Genomic DNA, 15,504 nt, shown 5'->3' with positions numbered 1-15,504 from the left:
CGGCCGAACCCCCGGCCCCCCGGCATCGCAGCCCTGCTGCCGGCCCGGCCCTCAGAGGGTTAAGGCGGGCTCCCATGATGCCTCGCGGCCCTGCAACGTCGCCGGCCGCGGCGGGGGCAGCGGCTGCGCCGTGAGGCGCCGGGCGGGACCGGCGCTGGCTGCCGCGTCAGGGACCGCCGGTGCGTTACCGGTTCCCTTCATCTTCCTCCCCCTTTTCCTTCTTTGCTTTCCTCCCTCCCTCTTTCGGGGCGGTACGTCCCTTTCCCGGTTAGACCCAGCCCCCGGTTCTTCCCCCGCCCTGGGCTGTCACACAGGACGGTCCCTGAGGGAAGGTGCCCGGTTGGCGTGGCAGAGGCCTGAACTTCTCATCACCGCCTTCCCCCCCATTTTATCTCTTTATTTTTTCTTTCCTAGAGAGGAGAGAGCGGTGAGTTGGCCGGGAGTCGGGCCATGTTCTGAGGGAGGCCTCCAGGACTCAAGCTCGGATCTGGACACCCCCAGGTGTGCCTGAAGAAATCGCCCTCCTCGTCCCTTCTGGAGCTCTGGGTAAGGCGGCTGTGCTTCTGTGTAGGCAAAACTGCAGGGCTTTAAAAGTATTCAACAGTCTGTGATAGATATTTCAAAGTGAACCTAGCCTTCTCTATGAAGACGGGTTCACGTTTGGTTCACAGTGTTCCTTCAGCTGACGAGGCCTCTGTGGCTTTTCTGCCCAGGCCAGACCCCCAGGGAGCCCTCAGGACCATGGTATCACACAGACCACGTCACCCCTGTCATCGTCATACGCTCCTCGCAGGCTGGCTGTGTGAATTTGCTGCTACATCAGAGGAGCAAAGTCCTCTTACAGCTCATTTTCACTTTCAGGTGGCACTTCTGCCTGTTAGCTTGATTTTAGCAAGCAAACTCCTATGATGCATGTCCTGTTTTTGCTCTTGAAATAGATTGTTTGGGAAGTAAGACTCTGAGATTGGTCTGTGTGAAGCTGTCTCTTTCCACCTTGGAACCCTTAGTCAAAAATATTTGTATTCTTCAATGAAACTTTATTCCTAAACTAAACATTTTCTTTACCCTTCATGTCCATTTACATCGGATCAAAACAGTGCGCGTTTATTTAAGGTGTCTGCACAGTTGTTATTTCAGTATTTACTCCTGAAACTTAGCACGGTGCCTCTGTGTCCAGTCAGCTCAGCTTCTGGATAGTAAACAATGATAATTTGATGACTTACAACTTTGAGGGCAAACATAGTTGAAAACAGACTAGGCACCCCTAAAAACATCACCTATTAGAAAGCTTAGAGTGTGGCTCTTTGTCCTTGTCTCCCTTTCCTTTATTTCCATGTGATTTGGTGGGGGAGAAAAAGGTGAGAAGCCTGTCGGCCTGAGTTGCCTCCCTCTTTTCTTGGATGACGTGGTGTGGATGAAGCTCTGCCTTCCCACCACGCAGATGTGGTGGTTTGGTCAGGGAACTTGGTGCTTCTGGAATGGACATGTGTTCAGATTGCAGTTGGCTGAAGTCTTTCTTTTACAAAGTTTTTATCAAAAAAAAAAAAAAAAAAGGCAGTTATGGCAGACCTAAAGGCAGTAGCTTCCTCTGTCAGCTTGGAGTTGGAGATGTGAAACTCATACTGTATGTATGCACGGACATGGTGTGGATATTGGCTGTTGTGGGGTGGGTGTTTCTTTCTGCTCTATAGAAAATTCCTGGCTCATGTGGAATTGGAGTGGGAAAAGGCTTTCCTGTTCAGCTCCAGCAATGATCATTTGCCATTGAGGCTGGAAGCCTTTGCATATAGGAGAATTGGAATTCAGTGGTTTAGGTTGCAAACTCTTTCACAGAGATGTGCTTGTAAGGTCCTGAGCATTGGATATGACTTAGGTTTTGGCTTTTCTTTTTCTCCCTTTGTAGAATCATGGCAAGTCCAAGAACAAGGAAAGTTCTCAAGGAAGTCCGAGCACAAGATGAGAATAATGTAAGAAAATTACAATCATCTTTAGTTTTGTAGAATTGAATTTTCTTTTTACCTACTCCAGATGTATGTTGTGGTCTGCTACAGCTGTTGTCTTTATAGCACTAGTATGGCGAACTAATGGCAATGTATAAATTTGGATATCGCTTATTTATGTTAGTTCCAGTAACTATTATTCATATAATGTATTATAATACGTTGCTGCATATTTGGCACTAATCTTTCAGAAGTTCTCGTAATGCTGTAACCCCTGAGTCTGTGGAGCAAGGGGTGTCTTGGGCACAGCTTAATTAAAATGGTCTATTTCAAGTAGCTTGATTATATACTGTCTAAAATGTCATAGCCCATGGACAGGTTTGTTTTTGTTTATGTCAATGCATTAAACCTCGAATGGTGATTCCAGTCATAAGAACTTAAATTGTTGCATTGTATGAGCAATGAAGTTATTTTTAAGAAAAGCCTCTGTTTAGATCTGCTATCACTTACTGCCAAACTGTAGTTTGACTGAATAAATGTTCCAAACTTAAAATGTTGCGTCTTTATTTTGCCAAGGAAACCTCAAGAATTCAGTTTGGTTGCTTTCTCTTCCTTCAACATAATATGAAAAAGAAGTCAAGTTGAATTCTTTGTTCGTTAATTTCGACTTGCTCATCTGTATTTCCTCATGGGTTTTTGGTACTCGGTACAGTAATTTTTATAATCCAAGTCAGGCAAGTTAATGAGTATTTCTTTCCACGCAGCATAAATAAATATTTGAAAGAAGCTTATGCTGTCAGGGAAGGTGTTTCTAAACACTAAGAGCTCTCCCTTCTAAAATTATTTTCTTTGTGTAACGTTTTCATGGTTTGACTTTTTGAGCAGTACTGTGAAAACTTCACACGGACAAGTGATGATGGAGTGTTAGAGATAATTGTGGTTTTTTTTCCTCACAGGTCTGTTTTGAATGTGGTGCATTTAACCCCCAGTGGGTGAGTGTGACCTATGGAATTTGGATCTGTCTTGAGTGCTCAGGAAAACACCGAGGCTTGGGAGTTCACCTCAGGTCAGTCTTTCCAGCAGGCAATGGACTGAGTTGGGTTATCTCAGGGTGCTTTATGGCTGTGAACAGAACATATTGTTTCGGAAGGGTACAGAATGTCTCAATTCCAACATTTCACTATCAGTTTTATTTCTTGCTCTTCTCCAAAGTGAGCTTTACTCTCCGTGCCTCATCTGTAATTAGTTGGGGCGTGTGCTAATCCTGCCTATCAGTTTTATTTCTTGCTCTTCTCCAAATTGAGCTTTACTCTCTGTGCCTCGTCTGTAATTAGTTGGGGTGTGTGCTGCACCAGTGCAGTTATGTTATGCCCAGTTCTAGAAGGCAACGTACCTAGCTACATCTTGAGATTGTGCAGTAGTTTTTTGGTAATCTTGTACTGGTCCTTGTACTCTATTCTTTTAATCTTATATAATTTTTATCAATTTTATCAATTAAAACTCAAGTAGTGCTAGTCCCTGCTGACCTAGTAGGAAATCATAACAAGCTGTGAATTTAATTTACATATTTTTTTTTAAACTGCTTTTTAGTTTTGTACGTTCTGTAACTATGGACAAATGGAAGGATATTGAGCTGGAGAAAATGAAGGCTGGAGGTAATAGCAAATTTCGAGAGTTCTTGGAATCTCAAGATGACTATGATCCCTGCTGGTCGATGCAAGAGAAGTACAACAGCAAAGCTGCGGCTCTTTTTAGAGATCAGGTAAGTTAATTCTGTGTGTGTTCTCCTCCCCTGATATCTGAAAGTACCAAAGTACTTTGTAAGCACTAGTTTTTGAAGGGGGGAGAGGGAAGATAGCAAGCTTTTGAATCTCTGCAATGGTTCTTGAAAGGTGTAAGTCTTAGAGTACTTCTTTCCAGTTCTTGTAAGAATTTTCTTTAGAAGCTGTTCTGCCTTTAGCTGAGGTGGCTCAGATTTTTGTTGCTGCAATTTGTTGCAACTGGTGAGTCAGTGGAGCTGTCCCAGTCCATACTGGACAGTTTACTACTTCAGCAGCACCGTTTCATCCAAAGTGATTGTTGGTAAGTCTTTTGTGTTGCTAGTAACAAGATGACAAATTAATTTTGGCAAGCCTATAAACAACAAAGTGATTGTTGGTAAGTCTTTTGTGTTGGTAGTAACAAGATGGCAAATTAATTTGCCAAATACTGGCAAGCCTATAAACAGATAAATTAGGAATTTTAATGGCATTATCATTTTGTGGAGGTTTTGGAATTTCCAAAAATGAAATTATAAACAGCTTGAACTTGTGAACTTAGAGATTTACAAGGGTACTATATTTTTATGCTGACCCTGCCACGGAGGTGGTAAGAAGGTACTTTCTGTGCTCATTGGGATATCCATGTGGCTTTGAAGTTTGTTGTGTGTGGTGTCTCTGTGCATCTTTAGAAGTTGCTGGGAATAGGAGACTCTTGGCTAAAGTGGAATATCTTGATGAAAGCAAAGAATTTGGAAGTTCTGTGCTGTAGGCTTTCTGGTATGTCAAACAGGGAACTACGGAGTTTCAGTGGCAAGGCCTTTGGAAATTTTATGTTAACTTGTTGAAGTTATTACTTGGTTTGGAGGAGCGGTACAGGGTGAAGAGATGAAGTTCAGTCCTTTGTTTGAAGGAGGCAGAGAGAACATTTAAACTCTGTGTAGGTGTTTTAGCCACCCTACGCTAGAATATAAATCCAGCTCCTCCTATTTCTCCATTATTCTGTGATTAGTGCTTACATTTCTTTATAAATCTAGTCTTTCCTCTTCAAACCAAATTTGCCTGTTGGAAGTTGCCTGAAAGCAGTTGCCTGAAATAAAACCAATGTTCAATTCAACATTACTAGCCTGAGATTCAGAAAAAAAAAAACAGTTTCTTGTGAAAATACAAATGAATTGATCTATGTAGCTGGTAGGAAATCGGGAAAATGACTTGTCCTCACTTTACAGGACCAGCAGATGACTTCTGTGAAAACTGTGACTTAGCATTCTGATTATTTCCCTACCTCTTCCAGGTAGCTACAGTAGCTGAAGGCAAGGAGTGGTCCATTGAAACTTCTCCTGCCAGGAACTGGACCCCACCTCAGCCTAAAACATCTCTCTCTTCCACTCATCGGTGTGTATTCTTGTTACCTAATGTTGATACAGAATCAGCAGGATCAAAACCCGATGTTTAAGTGTCCACTGGTTTTATTCTGTTGATGGCGTCTAGAGAAGCATTTCTCTTGCTGAAGTTAAGTCATATGAGGTAGCAGGGCTTTAATTTCTGTAATAATTCCTACCTCCTCCACCTAACTGTGGCAGAGACAAGTGAGCAAGAGCAGAGGACAAGCCATGCTGTTTTTATCTTGGCTTGTAACGCACCTGAGAGTAGTCATTGTGTCAATCACACGTAGCGTATCGTGGTGCTGGTCTGGTTCCTGATTGAATGCATGGGAAGAAGAAACAGACTTTTTCCTTATGGGGCTAATTACTAATGGGAGCATGAAAGCTGGACCGCAGCAGGGTTTGTTGTTTGGTTTTTTTTTCCTGCTTTTACATGTAGTGTTTGTTATTTTTTGCACTAAAGAATCAAGTTAACTGAAAAAACAATTGTAAATCAAGCGAAGAAGCATTTCATGCCTGGCCATCGTCCAGCAAGTTCGGGTCTAGTGTAGTCTGAGGAGCATTGTCTGCGTCTGGGTCTACTCTTGCGTTATTCATTCAATACTCCAGTGGCTTTTAGTGGTTGCATTAGAGTTCCCTACTTGACAGACGAAAGAAATAATCAATTTTGCACCTGTATTAGGATGATACATGGCAAGCTGCGCTGCTGAGCTAGTGGGTTTTGCTTTACGCAGTTTGATTCTTAAATCTTTCATTTCAGTGGTTCTGCTGGACAATCTCAGACTGCAACTGCCTCTTCTGACAAGGCTTTTGAAGACTGGTTAAATGATGATGTCAACTCCTACCAAGGGTAATACAATATTTATTAACTTTTTGAGTGCCTGGACCTCTAGAATAGCAAAGACCAGGATGTTATACTACAGCTGCACAACTGTGATCCTGAATCGCTAGTGAACAGTGACATCTCCTTTACTATTCAAGTATTTTGATAACATATGATGAAGGGTAAGAGGAAGGAAAGTGCCTCTTAATGTAATTGTGTAACAAAAATGTTTGAATAGGAGTGAAGAAAGAGCTTCTAACTCAAAATGTCACTGTGGTGGACTCCAGACTAGGGATGTTTTAGTGTATATAGTATCTTATAGTGATTTGAGTTAAACAGGGGTATTTCTAAAGCTAACACTGTTTTCTTCTTTCTTTCCTTTTCCCATTTTCATGTATCACTTTATTAGGATTTACTCAGACTTGTGATATCAGTGACCTGTTAAACCCAGAGGGTCTTTAAGAGCACATTAGCTTGCGTAGGGGACACTTTATTTTGCAAGGATTCACCAGTGGATCCTTGTTGGTATGTCTTTATGAAGTGAGTGGTTTTGTGTTTTGGGTGGTAGGTGCTTTAGGACTTTTTTTTGAGGTGTCTTTTAAAGTTTGTTAAACAATTGTCATTCTTACATGCTTTTCAGTTCTTGTTTAATGGTTTAAATGAAGGCATGCTGATACAGACACTATTTATTTATTTTCTTATGGTAGTGGCCAAGAGAATCGTTATGTGGGGTTTGGAAACACAGTAAACCCTCCAAAAAAAGAGGATGACTTCCTGAATAATGCTATGTCTTCATTGTACTCGGTAAGGAAATGCTTGAAGCTTTCTGTGTCCTGAATTACTATTTTCCTCTATTTTATCCCCTGTTATGTGAATATAAACAGGGAAGAGAAACTAAAGACTGCAAGTAGAATCAGAGGGATGTAGAGAGTTGGTTGTATTTTCAAAGAGCAAGGAAGATACTGGTGGACTTTAAAAGGCAGAACAAAAGGAGAAACTCTGAGAAAATTTAGGAATTATGCCTGGTATCAGTTCCTAGAAATAAGGAAATGAGGATAATGGATTAAGAGCTAGTACTCAACAGGACTTGGGGGGAAAAAAAAAAAGGTAATTACCTGTTGACAATAGCAGTTAGGCTGGTGATGCTCTAAACAGATTAACTGTATTAGGGAAACAACTGAAGTGTGTGTGTACATACATGGGTGCCAGAAGCCCTGAGCAGCAATGGAAACATTTGAAATACTTGTGACAGGGTGAGAAGAGATAACAGCATATGGTTGAACAGTTGTCATGATTAAAGTAGAGATAGTGAAAGATGCATTGTTGAAGGAAAATGGGAATAAAGTTGGAGGCAGTCAGGGACATATTGGTAATTTGATAGGCTGCAAAGTAAAAGCACTCAACAATATTTGGGATTCAGAGACACTTTGAAATACAGTAAGGTTTTCTACCAGGATTAGTGTCTAGTAGTCTGCAAAGTAAAAGCACTCAACAATATTTGGAATTCAGAGACACTTTGAAATACAGAAAGGTTTCTACCAGGATTAGTGTCTAGTAGCCTCCTGTAGAGCCTCATCGGTCTAAATATCTACACAAGGTTCCATTGTTTGTTTTAAAAAATATATAATAATTTCACTAGAACATCATAGAAAAAGGCAATGCCTGAGCCTTTGAACGGGTTCTAGGTGATCCCACAGGGTGCTTAATACAGGTCTGCTGAATATTTTCTAGGTATGTCATAGATTGTAGACCAGAAAGTTCAGGTTAGAAACCACCTCTGTAATGTACTGCAGATGTGCTGAGACAGCACAGGAGAGATGACACCGGTATCCAGGTTACTGTCAACCATTATTTGAATACATGATCTCATGGAAACTTATGATTGAAATGCCCTCTTGTGACCACACATACACACTACAGTGCAATTTTAATCAATTTATTATAGTGAGGCTGAATATTTGGATGCGTATTTATCCTGGTGAGGAAAACAATTTTTTTTCCACTGCATATGATTGGTTTTCCTCACACGTGCTACATTTATGTATAGACATTATTTTCTGCTGTTACGTATCAGAAGGAGCATTTTGTGTAGAATTCACACCGACTACACCACCCAACTTGTTCTGTAAAGAACAGATGTAATTGCAGTTTAGGTTTGTCTTGAGTCCCTTGAAGCTCTGCTTAGCATAAAAACTGCAAGACACATCACTTTGCATTTTTGCTGTTGGTGACATAAGCTGGAATGGAGAACATGTTGACTTAAATTAACATGTAATAGTGAACACTTGGTTATTCTCTCTTATTTGCTCATTGTTTACAACATTCTTACTTTCTTTAAAGGGATGGAGCAGTTTTACAACTGGAGCAAGCAAGATTGCCTCAGCTGCTAAAGAGGGTGTAAGTAACCAAAATCTCTATATATAGCATATAAAATAGATGCACAGTGAATGCAGATCTCTGCCTTAACTATTTCTTGTGTTCCTGGATGGACATTTTTGTAAATTTATCCACTGGATGTGAGCATCAAGAAAGAACTGAGCTGCCATTTTTATACTCCCTTGAGAAACAAAAATTATTTATAAAGCAGAAATTTTGGTCTATGCCGAATAAGGCCAAATTGCACTCTTCAGCAGGAATTTAATACCAAGTTACAAATTGCTGATGCTTTTATGTCCTTTCCTTCCTTTGGCTTTTCTCTAATTACGTCATTTTTTTGTCAGTTTAACTAGAAAGCTTGTTGGGCAGAGACTGTGCCTGGAGGGGGACGCTTTTGGAAAAACTGAGGCAAGGTCTTCACACTCTGCATGTTCTGCAAATCTGCAGATTTAGGTGACAGTGATACAACTAACTGTAAGCTAAAAGCAGAGGAAATAAAAATATATTACATTTTACATAGATGATGATGGAAAGAGATTAAGTATTTTTGTGAAAATAATGCATTGCAACTTTTTCAGTTTTACTTAGTATTCTTCCAAACTCTTATGGGTATAACAGTTATCTCTTACTTTGGGTGACATCATGAGAGACAAAAATATTGCTACTCCTCTTCCCTCTATTTTAAGTTGAGAAAGACCAATGCTTCCCTGGAGCCATGTGGAATGGCAGAGGTGGTGATACGGGTGTTCTCTGTTACACTGAAGTTCTGGCAGTGATCCATTCATCCTGGAGAGGATCATGCATCATTTCTAAATGCATATATTTAAAAATCAAAAGTTTTATTCCTAGTAAACTTGAATGTATTTGCTTCTTTTCACAGGCTACCAGATTTGGATCTCAAGCAAGTCAAAAGGTGATTATAGCTTTAGCTCTATCTTATTGCCTGTAATTGACTTGAAATGTCATGTGTTTGCCTGCATTGATTGATTTAAACTTAGAATCATAGAATATCTCAAGTTGGAAGGGACCCATAGGGATCATGGAGCCCAACTCCCTGCTCTTTGCAGGACTTGATCATCAACAGACCAGTGTGTTTTTCCTTCATGGTGCACAGTAATTTTTAGGTTCTAGCTTTTATTTCCACGGGAATTGCAGTCAACTGCAGTGATCAAATTAAGCAAGAAATAAACAGTGATACCCTGCTGTGTATAGCTGTCGTGTGTATTGGAGAGGCAGTAGAATGAAATGCTTTAATTCATGCTCGCAAACTTAAAATACTGTTATTTTTCTGAACCTTAAATATGGTTTACCTTGAAGTAGTTTTCTCGGTGATATACTATAATGCAAGCCATCTTTCCGTTCCTAAAGCCTAATAAGAGATTGCAAATGTGAACTGCTTAATATTAACATTAAAGTAATTTGTTTGTGTGTATTAAAAAAAGTAGCAATTACAAAAGCATTTCCTCTTTCAAGCTAAGGATAAACCAGAGACAGTCAGACCTGAATTACGCAGAGCTCTGACCTAAGCAAGCCCTGTTTGCATGGAAGAGATTTAAATTTGGATGTAAAAATGTGGTTAAAAAAGAGGTTCTTTATGTGCCAAAGTTCTGAGCGAGAGAGGGCTTACATATTTTAGTATATGATATCGAGAGTTTTACTTTGAACTATAACAACAAAAATGTCTTGTTAGAGCACCCAAACTTGATACTTAAAAGCCTTAAAGTATTTGCTGCTTGGCTTGTAAGAAAAACTTCAGTGTTCTACAGTTTTTCCTCTTTCACTCCTTCCGGCAGTTTCCCTTCTAGAAAGCTATTCTTCCTTTAGTATTATTAGCAAATGTAAATATAATATTAAGTGTAAGAACTCATCACATCTACTGACAAGGACCACAGCAACACGGTGCTCTGGAGTCTGAGCCGTGTTACTGAAGCTTCAATTTGATTCCTGCAACATCTGATCTTTTGCTCTGTAGAACAGATTTAGCATCTTTTAAATGTAATATATTCTTTAAAAGTACTTTTGGTCTCCTGTGACTGGACGTATTCACTCTTTGTCTTGTCAGTAGATGTTAAAATTGGAAAAGGTTCATGCTACTTAACTTGCTTTAAAACAATGCTGCCAAATTTTGCTAAAAGCTGCTTCTACCTTCCTTGCTCTTTCTCTTTCGCTGTCTGGGTAAAGTTTTGGGGCTACAAGCAGCAGCCGGAGCCGGTAACGCCCTCCCATATATTCTTGTGCATGGACTCCTTGTCACTGTTGGTGCTGAATATGTGCATTTGCTCTTGAGCTGTCTTTTCTCTTTTTTTTTGCCAAGTCAGGCCTGTTCAGAGTAACGTTGTGTGTTTCATACAGTAATGTTTCTTCAAACCTATTTAAAATAGGTTAAGTTGGATAGAGATATCCAAGCCCTGCGCTCTCAGAAAACATACTGTGCTTTTGTCTGTGCTCTTCATAAACAGCTGAGCTGAGGATTTGTGTTTGCATGTCTGATCCAGGAACGCAGCGTATCGGGAACTACCCTGGGATGTTGTTTGGGGGCAGACTCTGTAATAAATGTCCCGTTATGTAGTGTGTTTAATGGCTGTCTAAGATGCTATCCTAAAGTCTATGGTAAAGATGAGGAAGCGATTCAGATGGAAACACAGTGGTACCCAAATCTTTCCTTTTTGTATATAGAAAATTACATGGTTGAGTAAATGGGATAATATGAGAATTCTTCCTGATTCTAGCAGTGACTTCATTTAATGTTCCTGAACTGTTACTCTTCGTGTATTACACTCTTTATAAACATAAACAGTTTGCCAGGTTTAATAGACCCTGAAGGATTTTTTAAAGATGAAAAGTCCTCTTTCTTGGTTTTCTTAAGCACCTCCTAGCCGTGCTTCTGATGGAAACAAGCCTTATGTGATCTGCCTTCATGTTTCTTGCAAGGTGGAAATGGGGTTACCTTTTGCCTTTGCCTTCTGAAATAACCTTTGAACTGGTTACGGGGCAGAAGTACTGGAGATGAGGGTGGTTGGGTAGAGGGAGATCCTAGTGCTGCGGTGAAGGGAAGGGCCTTTTAGACATCTGGGAATCCATGGAGATTACAAAAATCTTCTGTCACAGCTTGGCCTCTTGTGTGTTTCTTAGAAATAGTTGGGCTGTTACTAATAGATGGCAATAGCGGCACTACAAGAGAGAAGAATTGGTCTAAATGTACAAGTATTTCCACTAGGAAGAAAAAATAAGAATGGATGAGGTCAGTTCTTCCAAATAATCAGCTGCAGGCATTAGCAAGGTGCCCAGCTTTGAGGCTGTTGCTGGTTGAACCATTGCTTCTGCTTCCAGTGCAGGGTCAGACTTTGCTTGGGCTCTCGACATCTCCGACAACCTATTGCCACATGCATTTATTTTTTCATTTATTTTCTTTTAATGTTTTCTGCAGCACTGTGCTGTGTGTGCTTTCCAGTTCATTCTGCTTGTATGAATCAAAGCTTAAGGCTTCACCTGTTTTTGGAGATACAGCTGAGAAATTAGCCTGCAAAAGATGTTGGCTGTGTTTGGTTTTGGTGGTTTGGTTTCTTTTTAAAAGGAAAATATAACTGACTTTCTTTTATTTTGCTTTTAAATAGGCATCAGAGTTAGGTCAGACATTAAATGAAAATGTTCTCAAACCTGCACAGGAAAAGGTAACTTTGGAACTAGTGAATTATTTGCAGAACATGGTTATGCTGCTTTAGGAAGTGATTGTTTCCTTCTGCCCCAACTGCCCAGTTTGCCAGTGCATCCTTCTGATTTTCATGCTACCTGCACAGTAGCAAATGGGAAACATCAAATAATTCAAAGCTAGTATCCTACCAAAGAAAGGTTAATTAACATAATTTCCCTTCATCAGTCTTTCCCTCCAACCAATCTGTTACATTCTTCCCTGTTAAATACTATTTTATAAATTTCATGCCTTCAGTCATGGAAGGTGGGACAAGATGAAAATACACCCTAAATGGATATAAAAGTCAGTTATTAAAAACCCCACACCCTATTAGTAGTATCTTTGAATTTTAAGTTCACAGTGTTTTATCCATCTGCCTGCCAGCAATGGTTTAGTTCAGCTGAGCATCTTTGAGCCACTTTAATTCACTTGCTCCTTCATCGAGGGCAGTAGAATTTGGGGCAAATTATATGTTTAAGATGAACGGGGACAATTTATCAATAGGACTAACATGTTCTTGCAACCTTTATTTGGTGTTTGTTCTGAATATGCTGGTAGGCAGCTAAAACCAAGTCTTGCATTGTGTTCTGTGCAAAGCTTGGTCTGAAGTAAGGTTTTGATGAGCTGTTCTAGTTCCTGTGGTGTTTCTAGGAAACTGGTTTGAAGCAGGTTTTTATCTTCCCCTTACAACTGTTAGTGACCAAAACCGTGTGGCTGATGGCACTTCCAACACCAGCTGGAGGAAAGCACACATGGTCACCTGAGCAAATACAGTCACTAATGGGCATAGAAAAAAAAAGCAAAGCTGTTCTCCTGAGTGACCAGTGATCACTGATAATGACAGATTTTAGCCAAGGGTTCTCCCCAGTGTAACATGTTGCCTTCCTGTTTCATGTGCTTAAAAAAACACGTACACCTTTCCTGTGTGTTTGTTTGGTGCTTCTGGAATTTTGGATAAGCTCCAAAATTTTGATGAAGTCTTTTCTGAGAATGTGGTGCTCTACTTACATATTGGGGGAAGGACCCGAGGTATTGGTTTTGATAAAGCAGACTAATTTTGCTCTTGAGAGAGAAGCAGTGCTGCCACTTTGGGATATGGATTAATTTTCAGTTTGAAAAGGATGGTTTAATCACACTGCAAAATAATTTCTCTTGCACTATATTAATTCAATGTTCTTTACGTAGCATTTCAAACCACAGGAGAAGACTCTAATTGATTTCCTAGTCCCTAGAATTATCCACAACTTATTTTGGAGTGCTTAGATGCAGTATTTTCAGGGTTATTTTAAGAGTTCATTTCGTTGAGCTGATTTTTATTTTGTAGGACAATTTAATGAGGAATGTTGCATTTTATATTAAAAGAAGAAAGATTTATGTCCTTTAGGATGTTGGGCTGTTAGTTCTAAATAAGTGTTACTTTCTGAAATAAGTATTGAGTGATCACTGCCTGGCACCTATATGGTTCTATAAAGTCATTTGCTTTGGAACAGCTGCCACTTATTAATTGGTTAAAGACAGCAATTGTGTTCTGGTTGACCAAAGTTCAAAACCCTTTTAATATTGAAGTAAGCATGTATAAAATACAGACAATAAAATGGATCTGATAGATTTTATTTTTTTTAATCTCTCCAAAAATAATTTTTTTATCTAGTAACATATATTTATCAAATGTCATGGTTTGATGCTCATTATTAGTGTAATGATACCTTCCTCAAACTGTATGTATATCAGTAGAAAATGCCCACAAACTTCCAAGGACTGAGGTTCACTCCATTAGAGAACAATAGGTCATTTGCTTAGATTTGCTAGCTTTGATTTAAGTATATTTTGATTCACTTTGAGTTTGTTTTTTTTTACACTTTCTATTTTTAGCTGTTAAGCCCAAGTAAGCTTGTCTTAAGGTTTCAATACTACTTTGGTTTGTAACTAATTACCAATACTTTGATTCACGTAGGTGAAAGAGGGAAAAATATTTGAGGAGGTCACCACGGGGGTGTCACAGTGGGCCAGCAAGGTATGAAGTGGCCTCCCTGCCTTTAAGGAGGCCAAACAGCAAGTCAGTCTCCATATTCTTATCAAAAGCTTGTAGTGAAACAAAACCACAACTTGGCTTTAGTCACTGCTTGTGTTGAATACAGAAATTTTGGAAGTGGAATTTTCAGTACGTGGTACTTCTGTTGAGGTGTTAAAAGGTGTGTTGTAACAGTTCTAACCAAGGGCATGATGTAGATTTATAAGACAACTGGTGTCCTAAACGCAAAAAGAAAACGTTAGAGAATATGGAGACAGCTTGCATTACATTTTTTTCAGTTAAACTTACTAATGTTCTGTACTTTTTTTCTTTGTTTTTTGCTATCATTGCTTGGTCGTGTGGTAAGTGCTCTCCACAAGTGCTAAGCTCAGAAGTCCTGCACAATCTAATACCTCTTCTGATAACTTGTAAGGTGTTACCTGGGAGGGGTCTGTCTTTCTAGCACTGTGAAAGTCAGCACTGGATTGACTTGTCATGTACGAGCTTGGTGCCTTAATTGTTGGGAATATCTGAATAAAATAAGTGATGTTACCTGTTCTGTTTAGAGCCTGGCAACTTTCAGTCTGAATTCTGGGATCCATCCTCTGTATCTGTGACACAGAATAGTGCTTCCATGGGTCTCACTTCAGAACTTGTGTTTCTAATCCAATGCCAGGCCATTGTAACAACCCCAAAGGATTCTCCTGGCAGTCACATTTATTCTGGAACTCAACTTTTGGCCTCTTTTATATGGGCAATGATGAAATGGGGCGAAAGTAGATTTTTAAAACAGTGTAAATATAAATACTAATTACATAAATTGTAACATCAAAACATCAGCGCTGCCATTAAGTTTAGTTTTATGTAAGGAGTAATTCCAGCATTTTTGTCAAGAAAATCTAAAAGAGGATTCAAAAGCTGTTATTGGCAATGATGAGTGAAAAAGCTGAACTTGACCTACTTTTCACATGTTCCAGCAGCACGATGCTGTCAAATTTATGGTCTTCATATCAACCATGCAACTGCCCACCAAAAATATTAATAGTTGTGAGTGAACTTTTCTGATTAAATGTGTTCTCTTTATCTGAGCAAGTGGAGGAATGTGTTGTGGCTGTTGCTGTTGGACTTGGACCAGGTGTTGGATCAGTCTGGATGAATGGAGTGTCATTTTCCTCTCTAGGTTCAGGGAGTTGGAAGTAAGGGATGGCGAGACGTCACCACTTTCTTTTCTGGCAAACCAGATGATAATTCTGAAAGGTATTTTTTTATTTATTGTTATTTTCTATGTGTCTTTAAACCCATAATTTTGTGTCCTCTGCAGTATAGTAGTAGCAGGTAATTTTTAAATATGAAGAAATTACTCTGTCTTAGCTAGTAGTCCTCCTGTTTGTAACACAGGAGGAATTCAATCTAACTGTTTATGCCAATTCAGTTGTCGTGTTAATTTGTGCTAGGCTGAGAGCAAACTAGTGCACCGTGGTTTTAATTTTTTTCCAAATGTGTTATCTGCCCCATCCCGTA

At 39.6% G+C, this 15,504-nt stretch overlaps 1 protein-coding gene across 9 annotated transcripts in view; it reads left to right on the top strand.

The window, feature by feature from the left end:
• Positions 1-110: 110 nt before the first annotated feature.
• Positions 111-15,504, top strand: part of ARFGAP1 (ADP ribosylation factor GTPase activating protein 1) — a 19,245-nt gene continuing 3,851 nt past the window's right edge. The window contains exons 1-14 of one of the 9 annotated variants that reach the window (XM_014956398.1): positions 111-179; positions 415-546; positions 1,904-1,967; positions 2,897-3,006; positions 3,531-3,702; positions 4,992-5,092; positions 5,843-5,932; positions 6,613-6,709; positions 8,246-8,302; positions 9,162-9,194; positions 10,463-10,492; positions 11,896-11,952; positions 13,927-13,986; positions 15,164-15,240. In XM_014956398.1, the coding sequence (XP_014811884.1) occupies positions 1,908-1,967; positions 2,897-3,006; positions 3,531-3,702; positions 4,992-5,092; positions 5,843-5,932; positions 6,613-6,709; positions 8,246-8,302; positions 9,162-9,194; positions 10,463-10,492; positions 11,896-11,952; positions 13,927-13,986; positions 15,164-15,240 (944 nt within the window). In that variant the 5' untranslated portion in view covers positions 111-179; positions 415-546; positions 1,904-1,907. Of the gene's footprint in view, positions 180-232; positions 252-414; positions 547-1,903; positions 1,968-2,896; positions 3,007-3,530; positions 3,703-4,991; positions 5,093-5,842; positions 5,933-6,612; positions 6,710-8,245; positions 8,303-9,161; positions 9,195-10,462; positions 10,493-11,895; positions 11,953-13,926; positions 13,987-15,163; positions 15,241-15,504 lie in introns of those variants that run through there. The other 8 variants (XM_014956406.1, XM_014956425.1, XM_014956433.1 and 5 more) reach the window with 8 other exon arrangements.

The sequence above is a fragment of the Calidris pugnax genome, unplaced genomic scaffold (genome assembly GCF_001431845.1).
Source record: "Calidris pugnax isolate Ruff unplaced genomic scaffold, ASM143184v1 scaffold50, whole genome shotgun sequence".
NCBI lineage: Eukaryota > Metazoa > Chordata > Aves > Charadriiformes > Scolopacidae > Calidris > Calidris pugnax.
This window is presented reverse-complemented; position numbering and strand designations above follow the sequence as displayed.